The sequence below is a fragment of the Monocercomonoides exilis genome (genome assembly GCF_001643675.1).
Source record: "Monocercomonoides exilis strain PA203 chromosome Unknown scaffold23-1346700, whole genome shotgun sequence".
Classification (NCBI taxonomy): domain Eukaryota; phylum Preaxostyla; order Oxymonadida; family Polymastigidae; genus Monocercomonoides; species Monocercomonoides exilis.
The window spans coordinates 83,447-100,717 of record NW_027150568.1 but is presented as its reverse complement, the minus strand read 5'-3'; the positions used below and the strand labels follow the sequence as shown (position 1 = coordinate 100,717).

Here is a 17,271-nt window from a genome sequence, read left to right as displayed (position 1 = left end):
AATTCAGAAAAATCAAAAAATGAAAGGTGTATTTATTATTATGATTTCTTTATTCCCAATAACAACAACAACAAAAAGAAAGAAAGCTGTGAACAATTGTATAAAGTGAATTTCATTGAGAAATCGTGATATTTTAATGCATTTATATATAATATTCTTTTCTATTTTATAAAAAGATTTTTCCAGTTAAAAAAAAAAAAAAAGCGAATTCTCAGAAGATATTAGCATTATGTTATAAGATAAAATAGGGATTAAAGCAACATAAACTCAAAAAAACAGGGAGTATTTACGCAAAGAGATTCTGAATGGATGGAATGGTTAGCAATCAAAACAAAGCTGATAGATAGAATAGAAGAAATAATTACGTGATAAACTCACAGTTCTTCCTTTGCTTCTTCTTTCGCTTCTTTTTTGTCTTCTTTTTTGTCATCTTTCTTCTTCTCTTCTTTTTCTTTCTTCTTTTCCTCTTCCTCTTTCTTCTTCTTTTGTCTCCTCTCCTCTCTCAAGCGAGCCTCTTCCTGCTCTTCTTGTTCCTCACTCTCAACAATATCATCTTCTTTCTTTTCTTCTTCCTCATCATCTTCTTCTTCTTCTCCCTCTGCTTCCTTTGCACTCTCTTTCTTCTCTGGTTCGTCATCCACATCTTTTGCTTGCTCCTTTGCCAGATGCTCATCTGATTTGACTGGGGCATTTGGCAGTCCTGTCATTCTTGTCAGTACATCATACACATTTGCTGCATATGCATTGGAATCTCCAATAATATAGCCTGACTCAAACACAGCTGTGTCATACAGCAGAAGTGCCATCGTCTCCAGCTTCTTCCGATTGCCTTCGAGTTCTTCATCTGCTGCGTCTCTCTCTTCCAGTTCCTCATCAAAGTCTGGCCCATCAATGCCCTGTGCCTCAACTTGCTGCACAGCAACATTCATTCTCTTGATCAGATTGTTCGTCGGGTTAATCTCCAACACTTTGCGCGATTCGTGTACATAAAAACGTGGATCGGCTCTGTTTTGTGCTCTAGTGTATCTTTCCATGTTGGCCGAGGCTGATCCTTCAACATGCGCCAGCACACACGGTGTCCGTGCATCAGCAGCCAGACGAGTTGAAACTTCGACTCTTTCAACTTTCTCTCCAAGCGCTTCCTTGAAGAAGTTCACAAGAGGCTTAAATCTCTTCTTCCACTGCTTCAATTTCTCGCGCTCAAATTCAGACTCAGTTGTCAAAGCTTTCTTCTCTACCTGTGTCACACAAATGAACAACTTCTTGTCGTATTCTTTCATCTCCCGCACAACCATCTCATCAACTGGATCCGACAGAAACAGCACTTCCAATCCTCTTTTCTTGTACGGAATCAAAAATGGCGACTGTTGGATGTTCGAGGTCGCAGGATCGCCTGCAATGTAGAAGAAATCGCTCTGCCCAGGGCGCATTCTCTCCAAATAGTCATCCAGTGAAATTGGCGTCTTCTCTGATTTTGTCGTGTTGAAGCGAAGCAGACGCGCCAAACGTCGTCTGTTTGGAATGTCTTCCATCACACCCATCTTCAGGAACCTGTGATATGTCCGGTAGAACTTCTCGTAAGATGGATCTCCCTCACTTTCTGCTTTCTCTGCCATCTCAGAAATCATCTGGATAATCTTCCGTACAACTTTCTTTCCAATCTGTCGAAGAGTCTTTGACTCCTGAAGGGTCTCTCGAGACACGTTCAGCTGAAGATCGTCAGAATCCACAAGACCACGCACAAACGCCAAGTATCGTGGTATAAACGCATCAAATTCTTCGGTAATCAGCACACGGTGCACATACAACTTCACTGCACTGTTTTTCGCATTGTCAGAAGTGTCAACTGGCGGCATGTCTTCTGGGATGTATAAAATTGACCTGAATCCAACATCCCCCTCAGCGCTGAAATGAGTCCAGGTCAGGGGATTGCCTGTGTAATCTCGTGTTAAAGAACGGAAGAATTCCACATAATCAGATTCAGACACTGTCTTTGGGTCTCTCAACCAGATTGCTTTCCTCGGGTTGACGTGAACAAAATCATAAACTTTTCCTTCTTCGGTTGTATACGAAGTTTCTCCGCGAGGCTTTTCTTCGTCTTCATCTTCCTCCTCCTCTTCCTCCTGTTTGGCAGCCCGCTTCTGAGCTTCAGGATCGTTCATATCTCTTTCCATTCGAACATAAATAGGGAAATCAACAAATTCTGAATAATGCAAAGCAAGTTCCTTAATTTTCTTTGCATCTGAATATGTTTCATCACGAAGATGAAGAACAACCTTTGTTCCACGGAATAAATCTGTTCCGCTTGTATCCGGATAAACTTCAAAAGATTGTGCATTATCTGAGACCCAAACATGCTGTTTATCTCCTTTTCTCTTTGAAGTCACAACAACTTTGTCAGCAACCAAAAACGATGAATAAAACCCAACACCAAACTGCCCAATAAGATCTACAGCAGAAGTACCATTTTCAACTCCGTCCAGAAAACGTTGAGTTCCTGAATGCGCAATCGTTCCAAGGTTCTGAATTAATTCTGTTTCGTTCATTCCAATTCCACGATCAACAACAGCGATTGTGTTTTCTTCTGGGTCTGGAATAATGCGAATATCAAGTTTTGCGTTGTCACCTTCTCCAAGAATGTCCTTGTCTGTGAGCGCTTGGAATCTGACTTTGTTCAGAGCATCAGCAGCATTTGAGATCAACTCTCGCAGAAAAATATCCTTGTTTGAGTACAATGAGTTAATAAGAATCTTCATCATTTTTGACACATCCGTTGTAAATTCGTAGTTTGCCGCGCTTGCTGCTTCGCTTTTTGTTTCTCTGTAAATAAAACAATATGAAATACGTTAACAAATAAAAGTTATTACTAATAATAACATCAAACTCAGCTCCTTGTAACGAGATCAAAAAAACAGTTGCAATCAAATATAAATTCAACATTGAGAAGCAAACGATCTTTCAGCGATCTAAATATATAACCTACATAATTGAGATTTGATCAATGTCACAAAATAAAATATTCAAATTTTTAATCATGATATTACGTCTCAAACGAAAAACATGCACCACACTTTACACGCTTTTTTGTGTTTCTATAGTTTTTCACGCAATTTTCTGCAATGAAAAAGCGAGCTACGATGCCGATGCGATCAAAAAGAACGATTTTCAAGATAATAACATTGGAAGCCTTGGAGACACAAGCGAGAAGCGCAAAAATGCACCATCCTCGCGCACATCAAATGCAATCAGTGTGGCGAAGCCTAATGTGGTGCAGGATTTGGATTCATCTGGCTGGCCACGAAATACAGAAAAACGCTTAAAACGATTGCCGGTGGATGCAGAGAGGGCATTTTGTTATAAATTTCCTGCTGGCCTTGCCAATGATGATAAGTACAAATGGAGCTTGATTTGGAGCCAGATGAAGGTTCTGAACTCGTCGTTGGCTGTTGAGCGAATAAATATCATCCAAAATGGCACATGTGCGATATCTGTGAGAAATGAATTTTCTTTGCTATACGTTAGTGACTGCACGATAAGCGTGGTGACAGAAACAGAAGACTCTGCTTTTGAGTGTGCAGGAGGAACAATACGAATGGCGAATATTTCTTTCCGAAGTCCCTTTCCGCAGCAAGCGCAGCCATCTCTTGTTTCAGCAGGAATCTCCGCACAGCCATTGACAGGGAGCGTTCGTGTTTTGAGCTGCACCTTTTCTTCGTTTTGTGCCTCGTCTGCGAATCCGTTCATTGGCGATGTCGATTTGTCATTTGCCTCAGCTTCTTTTTGCAGCTTCCACAATGTGTCTGCTCGGAGCAGCAACAAAAACTCTCCACAAAGGCATTCTTTGCAGGAGAGCAAAATCGAAGGATGCACGGTCACCGATTGTGTTTGTCCAATTTATGGTGTTCTCATCTCTGGCTCTCGTGGATGTGGTTTCAGCTCCTCGAACACTTCTTTCATTCGTTCGAGAAACACCATTTCTCATCAGAACTTCACGAATGAAGCACAATCATTTTCAGAAGGTGATATCAAATTCGAAGATTGCAATTTCACCGAATGCAGCGCTGTTCATGGTGGTGCAATTGCAGTTAAAGGCGGAGCAAAGCTCACTGTTGACAAATGCTCATTTTCAGAATGCACCGATACATATAATGGTCAATATGGATATGGCGGTGCCGTTTTAAGCGATGAAAGCAATTGTGAGATTGTAAATTCTCTATTTAATAATTGTAGCGGAAAAGGAAAATGGTCAATTGGAGGAGCGTTTACTCATCTTTCAAATAATTTTTCTCTGATAATTGGCTGTTCTTTTGAAAACTGTTCAGCAGCTTTTGGAGGAAGTGTTGCATGGTATATTGGAGGAAGTGGATCAATTTACAACTCTGTCTTCAAAAACAGCAAAGCAATTTCAATTTATGCTGGAACAGTTTTTCTTCAAGAACCAAGGACTGATTTCGTGATGTCAAATTGTTACTTATTAAAAGGAGATTCGCAATTAGGAGCAGGAGGCTTTGACACTTCCGAAAATATCTTTAATAAGCAAGAGAAAATTCAGTTTTGCTTGTTTGAAAACAATACAGTGAATAAATCGACACATGCAGCAGATATTTATATTGGAAAAGGATTTAGCTTGACAAATACAATTCAGATATTGGAATGCTTTTCTCTTTCAACAGCTCCAAGAAAAGTCGTGCAATGCATTGCATATGCATTGGACTGCGGAGATAAAGGCGTTGCTTATGACTCATATCTGCAAGCTCCTCAACATGAAATACACATCAGCAATTCTGGAAGAAATATGGACACATGCGGAGGAACAGGTTCGGAGTGCCAAACGGTGGAATATGGAGTGACAAGATGGAATTCATATTTGGGGCAGAATGTTTTTATGGCCAATGAAGAATTTGAAGAAGATGTGATTGACATCGACTGGAGAAACATCGTTCTCAGCGGAGCAGAGAACAACGCATCAGCAATAAAGTGCCTCGAAGCCTCATCAACAGAATGTTTGATCTCCATTGGGAATGGCTCACTGAATGCAAAGAAGATTTCCTTTGCTTGCGTGTTCAACCGATCTGCAATCACAATCAGCTCATCTGGCTCAGTTCAGTTGGAGCTGTGCAGTTTCACCAAAAGCGCCCAATCGAATCAGGCCTCAACAAAATCCTTGATTCAGGTTGAAGAAGGCTCTTTAATGATGGAATTTGTGAATGTCTCTGGGTTTTCATTTTCGCAAGGCTGTGCAATTGCTTTGTCGGATTGCAAATCTGTTTCTCTTGCCAATGCTTCTTTTTGGGATGTTGAGAGCGAGCAGAATGGCGGATGCCTGAATGCAGTGTGGAGCGAAGGGCTTGAGGATGCCTGCACTGCCTCAATAAATGGATGCACTTTTGAACATTGTGTTGTTTCTGGGGATGGGAATGGAGGCGGGGCGCTGTTCCTCTCTTTGAAAAGTTCGTGTTCAGCAACAATTACGGAATGTTCGTTCGAAGAATGCGAGGCGCCTTTCGATTCGCAGGTGGGATTCGGGGGAGGGATCTTTCTGAATCTTGAGCACTCCGATGCAGCATTTACCATCACAGCTCCTTCATTTTCTTCAGAAAAGCCGAATAAAGCGAAGCATGGAAACGACTTGTTTGTTCAATCCCCAGACCTGAAGGAATCGATCACGAACGAGACGCTTCCTTTTGCTTATGCATTGGGACATAACTCCTTCGACAGTTTGCGCGGGTTCCATGGAAATGATCGTGAGCACTCGATTCCGTTGGTTCTGTTTTTTGAGGAAGTTGGGAGCACAATCCATGTTGGAAGCGAGGATGGTGCTGATACTGTGGTGTGCGGATTCTCGGATTATCCATGCCAATCATTTGATTATTGCACGGGGAGGCTGGCAGAGGAAAATGCAAAGGCAATAGCTGTCGTTGAATCAGTGATAATTGAGAGCGAACTGAAACAGCCAGATTTAATCTTGAGATCATCAAACGCTTCAAAAGCTGGAATCACTTGTGCCAAATCGCTGAATACACTGACTGGAAAAGCGATGACAGCCACAGGGAATGTATCCATCGAGCTAATCCGCTTTTTGCTTCCATCTTCGTTTGATTCTGAGATAGAAACGCTGATATTCTTGTCTTCTGAGAGCAGCCTGTCGCTGACAAAGTGCGCGTTCGAGATGCAGGTGGGGGAGCTGAACCAGATGAGCTATTGGCTGTTTCAGATGAGCGGAGGAAGTCTCAATATGAACGAGTGCCTGTTGAGTTCAGCGAATCTTCAGCATGCGCCTATCGCAGTGAGTGAGAGCACAGCCAGCACACCAACAACGGCTATTTCATTGAATGTGAAAAACTCAGACATTGGCGATCAGCCTCTCATCGGTGTGATTCCATCGTCAACATCCAAACAGCTGAACGATGGTACGAAGAGTGATGGGGTCGTCTCTCTTTCCCAATGCTCTTTTGAAGGGATCACCAACGGCGATGCAAACAGCGCTGTGTTAATTGCATCCTCAATTTCAAGCCATGTTGAGTGCTTGCACTGGAATGTCACGAATGCCAAAGGCGCTGAGAGCATGGAGGGAGGCGCGATGAAAATTGTTATCGAAGCCGAATCCCAATTCATGATGGAGAACGCCACATTCACGAAATGCTGTGCTGAAAGTGAAGCAGGTGGAAAAGGAGGAGGGGTCTATTTCGACTGCTCAGCTTCCAATGCGTTCTCCTTCCGCCAGATGGCTTTCGATCAGTGCTCTGCAAAACACGGGAAAAACATGTTCTTTTTCTCGTCAGACCTGAATGTTTCGATCACAAAACAGTCATTGGCATTTGAAGTGAGTGAGACAGCAGGCGATGCAAATCTGCTCGTCGGGAGCGACTCCACAAAAACTGACTTCGATCTGTGCCGATTTCTGATTGAATTTGCTTCACAAGAAATCCATCTCAGCAGGAACAGCGGGTGGGACGTCCTGCGGTGTGGGAGTGGAGAAGAGCCATGTGCAACAATGGAGTATGGGCAGAAGCACTTTCGTGCGTTGGATGAGCCAGAGCAGCCAAACATGAACACTTTTGTGATCATTGATGAAGTTCAAGTGGATTGCGAAGTCGACATTTCAGACATCGTTCTGACCTCCACTGATGCCGAGTCTCACTCTGCTCTGTCATTCGGAACAATAATTTCGCCTCAGGCAGAAAAGCCAGAAGAAGGCGATTGTGTGCTTGCAAACAATGGAAAATGCTCCTTGATGAACATTGAGGTCTGCTGCGGGGATGGCTCTGGGTGGAAACAGACGAAGCTGATAAGCACTGGTGGCAGCTCCTTTGCCGCTCAAGGCTGCTCCTTCACCAGCACCTCCGACACCCCCATTCGTTATTGCATCGTTGCCTGCCTGTCTGGAACATGCGAATTGTCATTCTGCTCGTTCCAGTCCATCAAAGCCGAAAGTCACATTCTGATAGCCTCTCATGAGAGCAGCATTGACTGGACGAATGTTTCGATGAGCAACATGGAGCTGATGGGCAAAAGCATTGTGGCAGTGCTGGCGCAGGCAGAATTGCGAGGCGAGCCACAGATGTTGAATGAAGGCGACAGTCCAAGAGTTGAGCTGAAATGCTGCACGCTTTTCTCGCTTCGCCAAAGTGCTCCTTCTGAGCCGTCGATCATCAGCTGCTGTGGAAGCGAGCCTTCCAGCGTGCTTGTCCAAAACACGTCGATCAAGAGCAGCGGAAGCAGCCTGAGCGAGAATGGCGGATGCATTGCCATGAAATTGAGCGAAGGAGGATATTTTGAGTGCCGTTTTTCCACAATCTCAGGATGCTTCTGCTCGGCGACTGGCAGAGGAGGCGCGATGTTCCTGGATTGTTCTTCGATTACAAGTGATGGGCTGCTTCCTTTCCTGTTGAAAAACACGACGTTCATGGAGAACAAAGCTTTCAGGGGAAGAGACGTGTATGTGAAATGTGCGAATGTTGAAGCTCAAATCGGGGCGGAGCTGTTCGAGCTCGACTTCAGGCCACCGTTTGTTCGGGAATTTGCGATGTGGGGATGCACTGCACCCGACTATGCGGACGAGCAAGATCTGCTGCTGCTTGTGGTTGTGTATCAGAGCGAGACGATATTTGCGTCTTCAACAGCGGACAACGCGTCTGATTCGCGGCAGTGTGGTGGGATGAGCGGGCCTTGCATTTCGGTGAATGTTGCGCTGGCACACGTCATTCCTTCTGTTTACAGCAATTTGCTGATCGACAAACGGGCTGCGGTGTCGGGGGAAGCAAGCGCTTGCGATGTCTCGATGAAGTCGCTGTCTGCAGAAGGGGAAAGAGGGAATATTGTGCTGAACAGCAGCATCGGAAGCAAGAGGAGCAGTCTTGTTTCGTGCTCGTCGAGAGTGAAAATGGAATCTCTTTCGTTTTTGTTTGGGAGCGCTTTTTCTTCTTCGCATTCCAGCTTGTTATTGCTGGCTGATGGCAACTTGTCGATTGCAGACACAACATTTGCTCAAGAAGATTGGAGTGGAAGCTCTGAAACGAGGCTGAACTGCTCTGTCATTCTTGTGGAGAATGGGAGGCTGTCGATCAACAGATGCGCTTTTGTTTCCCTCCATCTCAGTTCTTCGTGTGTTGCAGCAAGAGGGGGAGGACAATACTGCGCGTTTATGGACTTGAACATTTCTGATGTGAATTGCGGAGAGTTGTTTGATTTCTGCAATCTTTCAAACCTGTCCATGTTGCAAGTGCTTGTTTCCAGCTGCATGTTTGATCGATCGGCTCTCATCCTTCGGAGCTGCAAAGACTCTCAGCTGCAGAAGGTTCAAATCAAGAATGCAGAGAGCAAAGCAAGCTTGATTGTGTTTTGCTCAGACGGTTCAGGAGGCCATTCAAACATCCAGTGCAGCCACGTGGAACTCGACGATATACGCGTTTCAAAGGAATCGTTGCTTTCTGTTGAATGCGAAGATGCGAATGTTGAGATGAATTTCTTGGCCATTTGCAACGCGATGCTTGGAGAAGGGTGTGCAGTGAGTGTGGCATCAAACGCTTCGACATTCCGGCTGAAGCAGTCATCGTATCGAAACGTAACGAGAGATTCGCTTGGTCCGTGCTGTTTGGCTGCTTCTTCTTCATCTTCTTCATCTTCTTCATCTTCGACTCTGTTGGTGGAGTTGGAGAACTGCACCAGCCAAAAATGCATCTCATCCTCAGAAAAGGGGAGAATTGCAGCTCTGACAGACTTAACAGATGTTAACTTATCTTCATGTGCTTTTGATGGAGCAGCGAGTGTTCAGCAGCTTGGAGCCAACGAAGATTCATTCGAAAATGTGTGTCGGTGGAATGGGTCGATGATCGATCTTCAGAATTGTTCTGGGCTGATGAAGGATTCAATGCTGACAAATTCAGAAAATGGAGGGCTTTCGTTGTCAGGAGGAAGTGTGGAGATTGAAAAAGGAGAATTCATGAACAACAATCCATCAATAGCGAATTATGGGTCGGCACGAAGAAACATTCTGTGTGGAAACTCAGCAAAATTGAAAGTTGCGAGCTTGAAAGGAGGGGATGGAGTGAAGGACAATACCTCTTTGTGGATATTGGATGAAGGATGCACGCTGGAAGGGATTGCAGGAGAAAGAGCATCTGCGTTTTTCATCCCGAAGGTGGAGAGCGTATCATCTGAAAAGTCAGGGGAGAAGGTGGATGTTGTGTTCATAGGATCGGTTCTCCTTCCGTGCAACCTCTCGTTCAAGACCGTTGCGGCAGTTGGGGATGAGGAGGTGGTTGAGAAATATTCGTTTGACGAAAGCGGTTTCATATCAGAAGAAGAGGTGCATGGGTCTATTCCTGCCAAGACAATTGAAGGGGTGGCAAGTGAAGCAGAAGTGAGGGTGTGTATTCTGTTTGGGAATACCGATGAGCCATCGTCCACTGATTCATTTGTCCTGAAGAACAAAAGTGAAACAAAGGCAAATGGAGATGAAAAGATTGTTGAAGGAGGAAAAGAAGGGAAATCGATCTGGCCGATTATTGTTGTTATATTTGCAGTGCTGTTTCTGATTGCTTTGGTTGGGTTTATTATTTTTGTTGTTCGATGGAGAAAGCAAAAGAGAAGAACAAAAGAATTGGAGATAATTGTGGAAGACACAGTGAAAAAGGATCCGAAGCTGATTGAGATGATGACGATGGAGATGTCGCCAGAGGAGCAATGGCGAAGAGCAGAGAGAGAGGTAGAGGAGAAAAACGAAGAGAATGCAAAGAGGAGGATGTGTGGAAAGAAGATGGCGCATTCGGAGTCTGAAGAGTATTTGCTGAGTGAGAGTGGGTCAACAGAATACATTCTTGGGAAAGATTCAGACAAGATCCCAGAATGGATGCTGGAGAAGGTTGAGGAAAAGGAAATTGAGGAAGAAGAGACAAGAAAGAGAACTCCATCACCATCCATTTCATCAACTTCAACAACAGACACTTCGGACACAGACACAACATTTGTTCGATCGGAGGGTCTGTGCCCCACCACCTCATCGATGTCGAATCTGGTGGATGCGATGGCCTGCTCGTCTCCACATGAGAAGCTGATTGTGGATTTGAGAGATTCGTTGTTTATGTTGTTGCATGGGCGGAACGAGAAGAAGGAAATGGCTATTGGCACTCTTCAGCAAAGAGAGCAGACAGCTGCGCAGATCCTGTTCTGGGTGGCTAATCTCGCGCTGCACGTCTTCGACGAAATGGAAAACACTCTTTCATCTCTTTCCAATCTGAGTTCGCTCATTGTTCTTTTCTCAGAGCACATGGTGATCTGCATTGCCCTCCACTCGGACTGCTCTTCTTCCGATGATTCGGATTCGTCGTCTGTTTTTTCTTCGTCGTCCATTGTGACATCTGCGTCTGATTGCTCATGTGCGAATAAGAAAGGAAGAGGCTCGCCTCCGCCTTCGTCAGCGTTTGAAGATGATGAGGACAACAAATTAGAAAGCTTGAGGTGGAAGGCGCCAGAGCTGCTGATGAACAAGAAGATGGGAGCAACGAAGAAGTCAGTGGCATTCTCGATTGGGATGATGCTGTGGGAGTGCCTGACGCTGGAGATCCCGTTTGGGGAGTATGAGGCAGGGACAGCAGGAGACAAGATTGTGAATGGGGAGAGGCCTGCAAATGGAGCAGAAAGGGAGTCATCGTTGTTTGAGTGCATGAGGTCGTGCTTGAGCCAAGAAGCAGCAGACCGGCCGAAGCTGATGGAGTTGAAGCGGGAGTTCATCCAGCGATTTCCGCCAGGGGCAGTGGCAGTAACGATTTCTGATGCAGTTGATTATGAATGCTTTTCGAATTGTGTGGAGGGAAATGAAGAGAGCAAAGAAAGCGATGGATCTGATGGATCTGATGGATCTGATGGGAGCAGTTCAAAGACGCTTCTTGTTAAAGAAAAATGAGATTGTGGAATTAAAAAAAAATACATTTTCTTTCTTTCTTTTTTATTGAAATGCATTTTGCATTTATTGTTTGCGTGCGTGAATATTCAACAACTTATTATTCGTTCGAAATATATTTTACAATTTTTTTGTTTCATCTTTTTCGTTTTTTATCGCAAATTGTATTTTTTCGTTGATGTTGATGGGTGGTTTATATAATATTATATTATATATTTATATATGTACTTCCAATTACAATTCTTATTCACCCTTCCTGTGACAATTAGCACAAACACACCACCAGCTTGTTGAGTTGAAGAGTATGTCAGTTTTCTTGAAAGGAAAATGCTCTTTTCGCAATTGCTGATATCTTTTCAATTCATCAACAGCACACACCAAAAATAATACAAAACAAGAATTTTTGCAATCGAATTAACAGTTTCGAAAACAATCAATGCGAAATTGATATGACAAAGAAGCTTGTTTATTTGCAAAAAAATAAAATAAAATAAAATAAATATTTTCAAAAACTATTTCTCTCAATCACGAAATGCTTTCATCTGAGCGATTGCTTTCGAAATCAGCCAATTGCTCTGGCGGAGGTTTATTTCCTTCCTTTTTGTTGTTTCCTTTTCCATTCAAATAAAGATGCTCAAATTGTTTCCATTTCTTTTGAATAAATACCTCGATTCTTTTTTTTTTTTCTGAGCAATATGAAAATGCTGTGTTCTTTGCTGCTGATGAAGCAATCACCAAATGCGAATGTCCTCTCTCAAAACGCTTCTTGTTGTCAGTGCAGAAAAGTATTTTTATTTTTTTATCTCTTCGCCTTCTTTTTCTCCAGCTTCCTCTTCAATCTCGCCTGGAGCAGCTCGCCGATCTGCTTCGCCATTCCGGAGGCAGAGAAGGGAAGAGAAGGAATCAGTTGAGAATGAACAGTCATCATCCTCATCAGGATCAGTAATTGCACCCTTTGAATGCCTCTGCGGTGGCAGCGCCATCAATGTCAGGATGTTTGATGAATAACATCGATAGCTGATTGAGGATTGTTGTATCTGAGGCATCTGGACAGCACATACTGAGGGGTTATGTTGTGAAGAGGCATAAGATGATGAACGGGGGGTATGTTGCATTCACCCACGATACGATTCCTTTGGTGATGCTTTCAGTTCCGTTGGTAGAGCTGCTTCCTTCGCTTGCAGAGTTCGTGGGCATAGAGAAGGTGAGCAAGTGGATCTTTCCTTAGAGAGTTGTGAATGCATTCCCGACGATCTACAATCTGCTTGACCCATCGCTGCTGCCATTTGTGATGGCGAGGAAGGTATCCCTTAAGCAGAAGTCGAGGCCTGTTGTGATGAAGCTGAAGATGAGCGATGGGGTGAGAGATTGCAGGGCGTGAAGTGGGGGAGATTGAGGAAAAGTCACTGAAGGAGGCGGGGCTGAGGATGGAGGATGTGGTTCTGCAGCCTGATGCGATTGCGCTGGAGGTGTTGGAGGAGAGAGAAGAGGCAGAGGAGGAAGAAGAAGAAATGTGGTGAAAGGAGGCTGTCCGACAGCATGCAGGGAGTTTATAAAAACAATCGAAGAGAATCAGTGCAAATTTGAAGATGCGAGGGTGCTGCTGGTTGTGGATGCGCTTGGGCAGAGGATGGGGATGAGGCAGGCAAGCAACATTCAACAGAAACTGATGTGTGTATAGTTTCGCCAGCCGATGGCATTCAACAGAAGAATTCAAGAGCAGAAGAAGAAGCAGCAGATGTGTCTTTGGGCATAACTTCAGGTGAAAGTGCAGAAGTGATGAGGAAAGATGTGGAGCAGATGAAAATGTCGATGAATGGCTTGGCCATGAATGAGGACCAAGGCAGAAAGAGATGTTCGATTGATTTGGAGATGGAGGAAGAAGAGAAAGAAGAGGAAGAAGGGCAGATTCTGCATGTGGAATCGCTGCTGAGTGTTTCTGTTGGATCTGAGGTGTTTGAGGCTGGTTGGCGAGAGTGCACACAACATCTGCCTGCAATGTCTGCTTGCGAAGGCAGCAACCAAGAACAAATGAGAATGTTTGTTTTTCACGAGACAACTGAGAGAAACAAAGTTCATGCCAACGTTTGATTCTGCTTGGTTTGCATTTTCCATTTCATCCATCAAACGGGTTTTGTGTTTGATTGCTATTTGAAGATGCTTCAGGGGATGGACTTGGGAAGTTATTCGCCTTCTCTGAGCATTCGCATCACCCAAACAGCAGCATCAGCATTGCCTCTGAAAACTTCTTTTGCATCGATGCGAATTCTTCGTCTCATATTCCATTCCCTCTTTGTTTTGCATTTCTTCTTCTTCTTCTTCTTCTTCTTCTTCTTCTTCTTCTTCTTCTTCTTCTTCTTCTTCTTCTTCTTCTTCAATGAAATCATTCACAATTGTGCTCAACTGACAACTCAATCTGTGTTTCTTCTTTGCCATCATCCACATTCTCTGATATTCGTCTGAAAAAAATAAAAAAAAAACGCGTGAAGGATTTGTCTTGTGAAGTTCTCAGTCGACAAGCTCTCTTCAAAAAGATTCTCTCAACATTCAAAGCCTTCCTTTTTCATCTCATTCTTCTTCAATCAATCTGGCTTTCCTCTTTTTCTTTAATCATTCTCCTCTTTTCCCTCTTTCTCTTCTTGTCCCGATTTTATTGCTCAATGATTCTGCCCTGTGGCAATTTCAAATGCAATTCTTCTGCCTCTTCTTCTTCCTCCATTTGCCTTTATCTTTTGCCATTTCCAGATCTCATTATCCATTCCTGCAAATAGTTTTAAAGAAAAATATTTTTTTCATTTTTTCAATCATATGTGAATTCGCCAAGCCTGTTCTCCTTTTCTGAGAGCGATTTTCTCATATTCATTTTTCGCAACTTCAATCGACACACCAATAATTATTTGCCGTTCATTCATCTTCTCCTCATCTTTCACTCCTCCCTTCAAAATGCCTCATCCACCTCCATTCCCGAAGCTCAGTGTCTTCCTTGTGCAGCTCAGCTTCCTTCTCACCTCCTCCTCAATGCTTGCTGAACCAGATGTTCCATCAGCAGAGGAGGATTAGGAGTTGGAAAGGGCTGTTTGTGAAAGGGCTGTTTGTTTCGGATGCTTCTGCTTCATCAACAACAATGCCAGCAGATGCTCTTCCATCATCAGCTTAATGTGCAGCTGGACAACTGCTGCACTTTTGTCTCCCTTCTCTTTTTCCTCTCTCAGTTTCTCATTGCTCCATTAATCTTCCAGCTCCTTGGCCTTCTCTTCTTTCTCCTTCCTGATTCTTTTGTTCGGCTTCTCTTCCATTTTGAACGGACTCGTGCAGAGAACGGCGGTTGCTCTTCATCGCATGTTTGAATGCACATCACAGAATGCTGATGAAGCACCCTTCTTTCCATCTCTCGCTTTGCCACTGCGATGCACGTGCCTCAACCTGACTGCCTTTGCTGGCTCTGGCTCAGCTGCCCTGCTCCATCCTCTGCGTTTCTTTCGTTCTTTTTCTCTCTCATTTTCTGCCATCTCCTCATCTTCCTCCTCTCCTCCTCTCCTCCTCTCCTCCTCTCCTCGTCTTCACCTCTTTCCCTGTCTGTCTTCTTGGCTTCAGAGTCTTCCTCCCGCGCCTGCTTCGTCACCCGATGTCGTTATTCCTTTTTCTCCTCTTTTTGTGGCTTTGCAGATGTTTCCGCGCTGCTTTCGCTGCAGCCCATTTCTCTTTTCTTTCCTCCCCTTCCGGAATCATGCGTGTATCCGATGCAATGGCAGACATCATCTCCCAAGGCTTCTCTCCATTCATCTTCTTTGCCTCTCTTATTCTTTGAACAGACTTCTCTCTCCTTTCTCCCTTCTTTTCATCTCCTGCTCCTCTTTGTTCTTCTTCATTCCCCCATCAATCCCCTTTCCTTTGCCAATCTGATCAAAGCCTTCTCAACTGTCATTTCTCCTTCTCCTTCTTCTTCTTCCACAGCTGATGATTCAGAAGAAGAAGCAGCTGCTCAATCATCACCTCCTCACAATCAATAACCTCTTCCATTTCATCTGCTCGAAGCACTCATTCCTTTTCCTTTTGTCCAAACTCCACTTTCTCTTTCTCTTTTCTCTCTTTCTCTTTCTCTCGCTCTTCTGCTGTCATCCGATTCCAATGAAAAATGTCTAAGGCCACTTTGAATTCCACACATTGATGGAGGACGAGGAATCTTCAGCTCCTTCTGCGCAGGCGCCTGCTCAATGATTGAGAGAGAGAGAGAAAGAGAGAGAGAAATGAAGAAGAAGATGTTGACATCTATACTGACGATGCTGAAGGTGAAGAAAAAGGAGAAGTCGAAGGTGCCTCGAAGGTGTCTCGAAGGTGTCTCAGAGGAGATTGAAGAAAGTGTTGATGTGATCGGCGAATAAGGTGAAATGCGAAATGCGAAAGAAAAAGAAGAAGAAGAAGAAGCGAATGATGGAAATCATGAAGGTGAATGCAAAAGAGGTTGAAACTCTTCTCCTTCATTTCCTCCTTCTTCTCCTTTTCCTTCTGGCGTCATCGGCGTCGATGCAATGGCTCCTTGGCCAGTCTGTTCCTCTGCGGCAGAAGACCCAACAGAATGGCATTTCTTTTCGCATCTCAAAAAAAAATAAAAAAAAAAAAAGACACTTTCTGTCGAAGTGGAACAAACTGACATTGACAGCATGATATTCTTCCATTTCTTCTTCCGTCATCATTTCAATCCTCCCTTTTTCTTTCACTTTTGCCTTTGCATTTCCCATTATCTTCTTCCTCCTCTTTTTCCTCTTCTTCCACTTCATTCTATTTCTTCATCGCAATTTCATTTTCTTCTTCAGTTTTCTTCTTCAGTTTTCTTCTTCAGTTTTCTTCTTTCTCAAAAGGTATTTCCCTCAAAACAACTTTCACCCTCATTTTGTTTTCCTTCCTTTCCTTTATTTCATCTTTCCCTTTTTGCGCAAATAAATATGAATGAAAAATAAATAAATAAATAAATCTTTGCCTTTCCCTCCATTTCTTTTCTCTTTTCTTTCGCAAGAGCATCTGTTTTCCTCATTTCCTTTCCAAATGCAATTCTTCAAATCTTTTCTCTAATTCCATTTCTTCCTTTCTTTCTTTCTTCCCCTCCCCTCTTTCATCGTTTCGCTTTCATCTGCTTTTGCCTGCTGATGGAGAAGCAGAAAAAAGCAGAAAAAGCAGAAAAAGCAGAAGATAACTCGCAGATCTTCTTTTCAACAAAAACAATCCTTCAATTCTGCTCCAACCAAATTTCTTCATCTTTCCTTCCTTTCCGCCTCTTCAGCTGCTTTTCCTTCACATAAATAAATATTTCTCCATTCATCATCATCTATTTTTCTTCTTCATTCTGCTTCTCTCGCTGATCTCCCTCAATCTCCTCTCAAAAGCGTTCTTTTCCTCTCCATCGTTCCATAATCCCCCTTCGCTTTCCCATCAGCTCCTCATCTTTTCCAACAAAAACTCATTCTTCCAAACTCCCCTTTTTTCTCAAAGCCCAATCCAAAACCAATCCATTCCCTCAAAAATAAACCCTTTCACTTTGGCTGGCTGAGAATGAGTAGAAAAGACGAAGCGAACGAATCCACAACATTGATGCAATTGGCTGAAACGTTCAATCGAAAATGTCTTTCTTTGCCTTTTCCCCTTCCATCCTTCAATATTTCCCTTTTCACTCACATTCAAAATGCAGAAGACGACGACGACGAAGAAGAAGAAGAAGAAGAAGAAGAAGAAGAAATTCTGTTTTGAAATTCTCATGCTTTCTTTGATGATGATGTTAATGTTGATGATGTTGGCAGAAGAACAAGAAGGAGAAGAGTGAAGAAATATCAGGATGTGGGGTGTTTCATATTTGTTGACGGTTTGTCGAGAAGAAT

General features: G+C 43.5%; 3 protein-coding genes across 3 annotated transcripts; 2 read left to right on the top strand and 1 right to left on the bottom strand.

Annotated features, from left to right (window-relative positions):
• Positions 1 to 22: 22 nt before the first annotated feature.
• Positions 23 to 2,969, bottom strand: MONOS_3532 (putative endoplasmin). Its single transcript, XM_067873538.1, has 2 exons — positions 2,885 to 2,969; positions 23 to 2,820 (listed from the first exon to the last, which is right to left on the bottom strand). The coding sequence occupies exons 1-2, from the start codon at positions 2,938 to 2,940 to the stop codon at positions 375 to 377; spliced, it is 2,502 nt and encodes an 833-aa protein (XP_067727069.1). The 5' UTR covers positions 2,941 to 2,969; the 3' UTR covers positions 23 to 374.
• Positions 2,970 to 3,034: 65 nt separating this feature from the next.
• On the top strand, positions 3,035 to 11,404 carry MONOS_3533fu16743 (uncharacterized protein; the record flags this gene model as incomplete). The annotated part of the gene is made up of 1 exon (XM_067873539.1): positions 3,035 to 11,404. One exon carries the CDS (start codon positions 3,035 to 3,037, stop codon positions 11,402 to 11,404), a length of 8,370 nt encoding a protein of 2,789 aa, XP_067727068.1.
• Positions 11,405 to 12,491: 1,087 nt separating this feature from the next.
• MONOS_17591 (uncharacterized protein) lies at positions 12,492 to 13,964 on the top strand (the record flags this gene model as incomplete). Its single annotated transcript, XM_067870526.1, has 2 exons — positions 12,492 to 12,505; positions 12,991 to 13,964. 2 exons carry the CDS (start codon positions 12,492 to 12,494, stop codon positions 13,490 to 13,492), a joined length of 516 nt encoding a protein of 171 aa, XP_067727067.1. The 3' UTR covers positions 13,493 to 13,964.
• Between the last annotated feature and the right edge of the window lie 3,307 nt (positions 13,965 to 17,271).